We start from the raw sequence: 9,661 nt of genomic DNA on the forward strand, positions 1-9,661 counted from the left end.
GGAACTGAACAATGAGATCACTTGGACTCGGGAAGGGGAACATCACACACCGGGGCCTATCATGGGGAGGGGGGAGGGGGGAGGGATTGCATTGGGAGTTATACCGAATTGTAAAGGACGAGTTGATGGGTGCTGAAGAGTTGACGGGTGCAGCACACCAACATGGCACAAGTATACATATGTAACAAATCTGCACATTATGTACATATACCCTAGGACTTAAAGTATAATAATAATAATAAAAAAAAAATAAGGTACAGGACACAACCTTATGGAACATTACTTCAGAAACTATGAGTTCATAAACATTACTTCATAAACAGGGTCCTTGCAGTCAATGGCCTTATTAAGGTAATCTATAAGCAAAAAACAACTTCCACTACAAAATGCACTCCTCCTTAATTAGAAAAGTCAAAGCAAAAAGCTGTACCTTCTAAAAATCGTTCTCAAATTAATCTCAACTTCATACAAGTCCACACTGTAGAAAATGTGCAGAATTGGGCACATCTATGTCAAACCACACCATTTCAAAATACAAAAGCCAATGGAGTTTGCATTTCAAAATTAACATAGAGACAATGGATCATTATTTCCATTTCTAACACCTATCTACACTGTAGACACAGATATATAGGAATGAACACATGATTCAATTTGCTTGTAAACACAAAATTTTCAAAAACTTTTAATTCTTTTTCTTTATACCTCAAGGTACATAATGCTGAAAGAACAAATGTTTTTATGTGCAAAGCTATTTATCCATATTCTGTTCCTCCTACTTTTAGCCTTACTTTTTTGAGTTTACATTTTCCTTTCTCTTCCTAATTATTTTCCCATTATATCAACCTCTGATACTCTAATTTTATATTCATTTCTAACCAAGTAAAATTATTACTAACTGAGATCCCACTTACTCAGAATTTTTGATAAATCAGATACAACATCTAGTATTACTACTTCATTTATGAAAACTGGGTGAATTACATAAAACCATAATGATATATATAACACAGAATCAGTTTCAAGTTGTTTAAAATAAAGCAGGAAGAATTACATATAGTTAAAAACAAGATCAAAGGGATATCTGATAAGCATCATAAAAACAGTAAATGGGAGAGTGAGCAGCTTTGTAGTCTGCTCTAAAAGAACAGAAAAACTGTAAGAAAATCCCTTGGCTTTAAAATATACAGAATCTTGTTGAAATGATATAAAACAGTATATAATGCCATAATAATAACACTAGCAAAAACTAGTACTCATAGTAACAGTAATATAAAGAAATAAATAATAGCACTTATTGAATATGTATGTACCAGGAATTTATATATTATGTTTACCCTCTACAATATTTTTATTCTAGACATGAGAAAAATATTACCTACAGAAGTTAAATTATTTGTCCAAGATTATCCAATAAGTAGTGAAACTTAAATTTGAAACACTTACCTGTTTTAAAAGTGTGGGTTTTCTTGTTTTATTTTGTTTTCAGTTTTTGTGGGTACATAGTACGTGCATATATTTATGGGGTAAATGAGATACACTGATACTGACATGCAATGCATAATAAACCCATTCAGGGAAAATGAGGTATCCATCACCTCACGTATTTTTCTTTTGCGTTAAAAACAATCCAATTATATACTATTCGTTATTTTAAAAGGTACAATTAAATTATTATTAACTATAGTCACCCTGCTCTGCTAGCAAATACTAGATCTTATTTATTCTTTCGGTTATTTTTTTTTACTCATTCACAATCTGTATCCTCCAACTTCTACCCTCCACTACCCTTCCCAGTTTGTGGTAACTGTCATTCTACTCTCTATCTGCATGAGCTCAAATGTTTTGATTTTCAGATCCTACAAATAAGTGAGAACATGTGAAGCCTGTCTTTTTGTGCCTGGCTTATATCATTTGCCAGTTCCATCCATGTTGTTGAAAATGACAGGATCTCATTTTTTCTTATGGCTGAATAGTACTCCATTGTGTATTAAGTGCCACATTTTCTTTATCCACTTGTCTGTTGATGAACACTTAGGTTGTTTCAAAATCTTGGCTATCGTGAATGGTGCTGCAGTAAACATGGGAGTGCAGATATCTCTTTGATACTGATTTCCTTTCTTTTGGGTATATACCTAGCAGTAGGATTGCTGGATCATAAGGTAGGTTTACTTTCAGTTTATTGAAGAACTTCTAAACTGTTCTCCATAGTGGTTATACTAACGTACATTACCACCAACAGCATATGAGGGTTCCTGTTTCTCCACATCCTCACCAGCGTGTTATTGCCTATCTTGTGGATAAAAGCCATTTTAACTAGAGTGACATGATATCTCATTGTAGTTTTGACTTGAATTTCTCTGATCATCAATGATGTTGAGCACCTTTTCAGAATCCTGTTTGCCATGTGTATGTCTTCTTTTGAGAAATGTGTAACGAAATCTTTTGCCCTTTTTAAAATCAGATTATTAGATTTTTTTCTATAGAGTTATTTGAGCTTCTTATATATTCTGGTCATTAATCCCTTATCAGGTGGGTAGTTTTCCAATATTTTCTCCCATTCTGTGAGTTGTCTCCTAACTTTGCTGATTGTCTCCTTTGCTGTTCAGAAGGTTTTTAACTTGATGTGATCTCATTTGTCCATTTTTGCTTTGTTTGCCTCTGCTTATGGGGTATTACTCAAGATATCTTTGCCTGGACCAATGTCCTGGAGAGTTTCCCCAGTGTTTTCTTATAGTAACATAATTTGAGGTCTTAGATTTGAGACTTTAATCCATTTTGATTTGATTTTTATGTATGTTGACAGATAAAGGTCTAGTTTCATTCTTCTGCATATGAAGATCTAATTTCCTCAGAACGATTTGTTGAAGAGACTTCAAGAACAGTGAATGTTCTTGACACCTTTGTCGAAAACGTGTTCACTGTAAGTGTACAGATTTGCTTCTGCGTTTTCTATTCTGTTCTATTGGTCTATGTGTCTGCTTTTATGCCAGTACCATTTTGTTTCAGTTACTATAGCTCTGTAGTATAATTTGAAGTCAGATAATGTGATTCCTCCAGTTTTGTTCTTTTAGCTCAGGACAGCTTTGGCTACTCTGGGTCTTTTGTGGGTCCACATAAATTTTAGGATTATTTTTTCCATCTAAATGAGGGTATTTTTAACTTCTATTATATTACTTCCAAAAAAAAGTTCAAGAAATTATAGTAGAAGTTTGAATGTGGCTAAAGTTGTCCTGAATGAATTCACAAACAGGTTACGTTATGACGTGAACTCTTAAGGAGGAGGTATATTTTAGGGAAGTTGAAGAAAGAGGGAATATATTTTGGGTATGCATGCATGGGAAATGAGATAAATGAAAAGTATTTTTAATACTCTGATTACACAATTAAACATTTAAACTTTTTACTAATTTACAGTGGACTTGCTCCATGGTGAAGCTTTTTGTAAGCAATTTTGATTGTGAGAGACATAAATGGCAGTCTCTTATTTTCTCAAACTAGCATGCCTGCATTTGAACTGAAATGAGATCAGATATCAAATATCCATTAGAAAAATACCATAATTCTTTGTGGATTTGGAGGAAAGACCGAACTTTCTAATTTCTCTTTATGGATTTTATTGGATGGACCATCATATTTTGGGGGTCAAAATCTTAAATTTAATCAAATATTACATCAACACACCAGTAGATCAGTAGTTTCCCTGCAGAAAGTCATGGAAAGACATTTGCTTACCTTGTATTACATGTGAGTTGTCTTTTAAGAAGAAGTTATACAGATATTTGGGAATAAAAGCAGACATACATGCATAAGCCAAGGCTAAAAGAGAATAAGGCAAAGGCATGTAAAAAATTAGTTAACAGGGTAGATGACCAGCAGTAATGCATTCACTTAGCACATATTCTTTGAATCTACTATTAAATAACATTTATGATAGCAAGTGCTAGAAAAACAAAATTAAGAGATAAAAGTCTCTATGTTTTAAAATAGAAAACATTTTAGACAACAGAAAATAATAATTCTATAACTTAAATTTTAAACTACTGTGGCAATCATTATCACACAATAATCAAAACTTTTATTACCTAAACGCTGTTTCTTAAAATTTCTAAGCATGATCATTATTAGTAAGTTATACAGACCTCACGATCCTTAATTGCTGCTGATGCAAACAAGAATCTACGAACTTTGGATTTAGGAATAGTGTTATAACTCACATTTTCAAACACAGACCCCTGACTATGCTTGGGTCAGTATGAGTGATAACTGGCTATGCCTAACTAAACATAGTAAAAAACTCTAGTTTACATTTAATGAGTGAGAATATCAGAGAACAGAGTATTTTAAAAATAATTCAAAGAGTAAAATTTCATTTCTCTGGGATTATGCTATTTCTACTTAATTCCAGAAATCGACGTAAATTCGGTCATGAAATAGAATCTGAAAATAGGGAGATGGTCAGATAAAGCATCTAGACATTCAAGCTATATATAGTAACACACTCTACATGTGATTTCAGGGATTGGAGTTATTCGAATTTACTATTTATTGAAAAGCCTACAATAATAAAGTTATTGCAGAAAGGCAGGAAAAAAACCCTACCATTGAAAAAGGGCTGTCAAAAAATATTACATTAGTATATAAGTATTAGAATACAAGACAGACATAAGATAAATTTTTATAAATACAAAGTGCTTTATGGGCTCAGGAAGGAGAATAAGAAAAGTCTTCATTAAGGAAGAGGCATCCAAAATGATTATAGGCTTTGGAGATACAAGATTATGGAAAAGTGCCGCCATAATTGATTTCTTTAAAAATTCTTTAGAAAGTATACTTAGACAAAAATTAATCTCTAAGGAATTTAGAATAATCAAATTCCACTAAATTTCTAGTAATATCTTTAGCATAAATGAAACTCTCCAGTAATAAATTAATCCTTCACATTTCTAAAATGAGTCTATAATAGATTATTTCACAGAAATCTACCAGGGAGAGAATAAGAACCTTAAAACAAAAACAAAAACCTTTCATGTCTGAATCACATAGTTTAGAATATTATGTGCAATGATTATTTAAATGATAAAGAGGCTTACCTTCATTATTGAAGTTTAGATATAGGAATGGAGCACAGAGTGAGTCAAGACCTAATGCAGAGGGGTTGGGAGAAAGAAATCAAATAAATATAATCTAGTAGAATTGAAGATATATACCATATTCAGTTCTTTGCATTCCTCCAAGTAGATTAAACATTAGAAGTATTATCCATCCAGAAATATGTCACCTCATGAGTTACTGTGGGGAGTAAGTGATAGTGTAGCACACAGTATGTGTCCAATATGAATCACTTATTGTTATTATCCAGGTTATTATGAGTCGAAAAGAGAAATACAATAATAGAAAACTGGAAGAAAGTTACAATTCTTTGGATATTGTCCCATCTCTGATTCTAAGTGTACAATTCTGGCAATTACTTAATATCTTCTGACGTACCTTCTCATCTAGGAAATGGAGTTTCATCTATGTTCTTTTTCTTTGGGATTATGAAAAAAATTCTTTAAAAATTGTGAAGTGAATTCCAAATATATGACATTTCTTTTATTGATAATAATGATGTGCACGTATTGTCATGTTGAAAGAATGTACATAAATCTACCTACAACTGTTAGGAAGATATAGAATAGCTCTGAAATACACAGAGCTAAGAAAAATAATACCTTTATTTAAACTATGGCTAGTAAGAAATAGAGAACTGAAATATAAAAATATCCGCTTATAACAACACATTCAAAGACAGGGTTGGAATAGGTTTCTCATTCTTTATCAAACACAAAAATAATAATGGCAAAGCTAAATAAAAGATATGAACCATTAAAGATACAAGGGGAAAAAAGACACTAAATAAAATGAGGACTTTAGGATGATAGCCTATTTTTAAGTCCTAATAGCCATGGTAAGTATAAATTAGAAATCATTAACTGTAAGAATCTCAACTAGCCCCAATTGATTTAACAGTGTGCATAGGCGTTTAAAAAATGTATCCACAAAGATGACAACAGCTCCAAGTATCTTTCTGCTTTGCTAATCAACTTGCATATTAAATATTATGTTTTTAAATGATATCTACTAGGATTTAGACAAAGATTTTAAAAAATGCTTGGATGTAAACTTCTCAAAAAATGAATTAGAGCTTCAATACTGACTTTTTCCAAAGACAAGTATGTTTACATATTTTAATTTTTTAAAACGTCAGTTATGCAACAATCTCCTAATACTCCAGAGGAGTTTTAATGACTATAAGAGTTACCTTGCCAATACACAAGATCAGGATGAGACACTACCCAGGCTTTTAATACACGCCTAAATTTTGCGTGACCTTCTGGTGATGATAACAGTTCATCGTACTGATGACAGCGAGGAATATCCACTTCAATCTGTTAAAATAGCAAAATAATAAGGTGACACAGTAATTGTGTAATCAGCAATAAACCTTTAATCTTTATTCATTAAATAAGGAAAAGGAGAAGCCATAATATGAATTTCAAAACAGACCAACTTCTTAAGTGCCTAATTTTTTGAATTTTTTAATTGATCTTATGGAAACACTAAAGAAGTTGTATGTATACTTAAACAGAAGAATCAGACCATTTCTTTTGAAAGGTATGTGTTAATATACTTTTCAAAAATACTTTCCTTTATAGTCTGGTCCAAATGAAGGGCAAATTTTTCAGATGAAGAACTACAGTATTTTTAAAAAGGTAACTTGACCTAAAGTCCTTTAAGGTATTGTTCTAAGTTATAAGCATAAGAGTTATGGTTTCTCTAACAATGTATGTATGCAGCAGTGTGTCTGTATTCATGAGAGAAAGAGGCTTTCTTCAGGCTCCTTCCTAAAATTTAAATATTTGACAGAATTATCTTAGGTTGCTTAAGAAAACCTAAATCATACTTGTCTATCTGTAGGAATTGGAGTGTCTTTATCAATTGCATTGTACTTGGCATGAATATCTCCCTGCAAAAAATAAAAGAAGATACATTAATTTATCATATCCTTAATACAACTAGTAATATAGAAAAATCTATTTTTTACAAATATCTATCTTTGGAAACCTACCTAACTACAGATAAGCACATTCAAACCCAGTGTAGAACTCATCTTAAGAGAAATTTTCTGTGTCTTTGACAATATATGACGAAAGTCTCTGATAAGTCACAATTTACCCTTCTACTGAGGCAAACTCTTGAATTATAAATACCACAACATGAACGCTGTGGATTACTTACTTACCTAGTAAGTATGTTTGGCTGACCTCCCAGCCCCTACAACATAACACAACCTTGTTATGTTATGTCTATAATTACATGATAGAATCATTAGGGCCTAAAGAGGTCATTTACATTTTTCAGTTACACACTGTTAAAAATTAAAAATAACTGAATAAATGACTACAAATTTTGGTCATGTTCTATAGGACCAAGCATGAAAAAAATATTATTATTCTGGCTTATCATCATGGTAGAGAAAAAGCCAGGAAGTAGGGTTCAAACTCCGATATCTGCTATATCAACTTCTTCTGAGACATTCATTTAATGAGAGTTGGAAAACCTGATACCTGAAGTCCTCTTGGACTTTAGCATTATATTGTTCTATAAGTCTAATGATTACTGTATGATATTGAACCATTGGCATTTTTGTAAAGTAACCAACCAAACTCAAAGGTATTTGCAGACTCTTATCAAGGGAAACAGGCATGAAGAAAGGAAATTCTTCAAATAGAGAATTGAAAAGGATTAAAAACAGTTGAGGATTTTTAAAAATATTTTTCTTAGAGACAGGATTTAGTTCTATCACCCAGGGTAGAGTGCAATGGCATAATCAAGGTTCAATGAAGCCTCGAACTCCTGGGCTCAAGTAACCCTCCTGCCTCAGCATTCCAAGAAGCTGGGACCACAGGCATGTGCCACCATTCCTGACTGGAATTCTTTAAAAAGCAAGGATAATTATCTATAACAGAATATAAGAAGACAAGATGACAAAGAAATTGACAAGAAATGAAAAAATCTGGCTAGAATTTGGCCCACTATCATGACTGATGTCATCGGAGTTCTCTGTTAGTATTGCAGACCACCACAATTTGTGACACCTCTCCCTTCCTCACAACCACAGAGAAAGTGTTATAGAAGACATGGGAGCTATTTCTCTTGGTAGCACATTCCAGGTGGAACAGGTGTGCCAAAAGCCACTAAATTATGTTAGTGATTTTGACATGTCAGATTAGATTGAAAGATTTCTCCAAATTTAGAACCATTTATAAACAGATAATCATATTCTATAATAAGCATACTTCATAAGCAAGACTATCCACCTGTAACTGACATACATTCTTAAAATATTCCTTGGTAATAATCAAAACATTTTCTGTGACCACCATTAAATGAAATATTAAATCGTATAATCTAATAAACCCTTAATTATATTTTTCTTTTCTATGGTTTTCCTATGTTCCTTCCACTTAAAATTGCCAAATATTCCAATGCTTATATTTTACTATATAATTTTCTAGTAACTGGAAAAACTCCTTCTTCATCCTTTCTTAGCATAATTAATCAGCTTCTAACCTTTTCTTTTTTCCTTACCTCAACTCCCAGAAGAGCAGCCCAGGTTAAACCTCTCATAAGAGGAGGAATGTCAACTCTTGCTTCCTTCCAGATTTGATTTTTTTTATATGGATAAGCCTATATCAAAAAAGAAATAAAAACGCCTCAAATTACCTAGTGCCATCTTTTAGTCTAGACAGTTCTGAATATACCTGTGATAAAACTTAAGTGACTTGTAATAAATTTCAAAGTACATGCAATTATTGTGTCTGGTGTTATTAATACATATAAATAAGCAGTAGAATGAATCCCTAATACCTTGCAAAACTTATATTATATAATTAAGAAGAGGAGCTGATTCTACCTGTTTTTAAATCCTTTCTCTCTATTTGATGCTCTGGGGGAATTTAAAATGAGTCATTTTAAATGCAGGATAATAGTACCAGCCTCATACAGGTTAAATAAGATAATGCAGGTAAAACACTCTGTTAAAAACGTGGTGACAGAGAAGTGTTCAATCACTATAAGCTACTATTATGGGTACTTCTGCATTTTGCATATAAATTTGTACTTTTATAAATTTGTGTCTTAGGAGAAATTTCTAGAAGAGTATTAATAGGACAAAGGACACAGATGTTAAGGTTCTTGATACATGCATTCAAATTGTTTTACAAAATGTTTCAGTACATTCACATTTATTCCAACAGAATGAGAGTTCCAATATCATTGCATCTGTGCTCACTTTGCGAATGTGGTATGGAAAATCACTCCGATTTTAATTTGTATTTTTTTTTTCATTCCTAGTGAAGATGAACAATTTGAAAAGATTTACTAGTTGTATTTATATTATGTACTCTATCCATTTCTCTGTTTCAATATTGATGTTTTTCCTGTTGACTTTTAAGTCTTCTTTTAAATAAGGACATTAAAGACACAACATACCAGAATCTCTGGCACACATTTAAAGCAGTGTGTAGAGGGAAATTTATAGCACTAAATGCCTACAAGAGAAAGTTGGAAAGACCTAAAATTGACACTCTAACATCACAATTGAAAGAACTAGAGA

General features: G+C 32.2%; 1 protein-coding gene across 4 annotated transcripts in view; it reads right to left on the reverse strand.

The window, feature by feature from the left end:
- TBCK (TBC1 domain containing kinase) overlaps positions 1 to 9,661 on the reverse strand; it is a 248,808-nt gene that overhangs the window by 156,271 nt on the left and 82,876 nt on the right. For all 4 annotated transcript variants that reach the window (XM_011945712.1, XM_011945713.1, XM_011945715.1 and 1 more), the window contains 5 exons: positions 8,635 to 8,733; positions 6,947 to 7,009; positions 6,305 to 6,431; positions 5,094 to 5,144; positions 3,736 to 3,819 (listed from right to left, as the gene is read on the reverse strand). In XM_011945712.1, coding sequence (XP_011801102.1) covers positions 3,736 to 3,819; positions 5,094 to 5,144; positions 6,305 to 6,431; positions 6,947 to 7,009; positions 8,635 to 8,733 — 424 coding nt within the window. The remainder of the gene's footprint in view (positions 1 to 3,735; positions 3,820 to 5,093; positions 5,145 to 6,304; positions 6,432 to 6,946; positions 7,010 to 8,634; positions 8,734 to 9,661) is intronic.

This window comes from Colobus angolensis, unplaced genomic scaffold (genome assembly GCF_000951035.1).
Source record: "Colobus angolensis palliatus isolate OR3802 unplaced genomic scaffold, Cang.pa_1.0 Scaffold244, whole genome shotgun sequence".
Lineage (NCBI taxonomy): Eukaryota > Metazoa > Chordata > Mammalia > Primates > Cercopithecidae > Colobus > Colobus angolensis.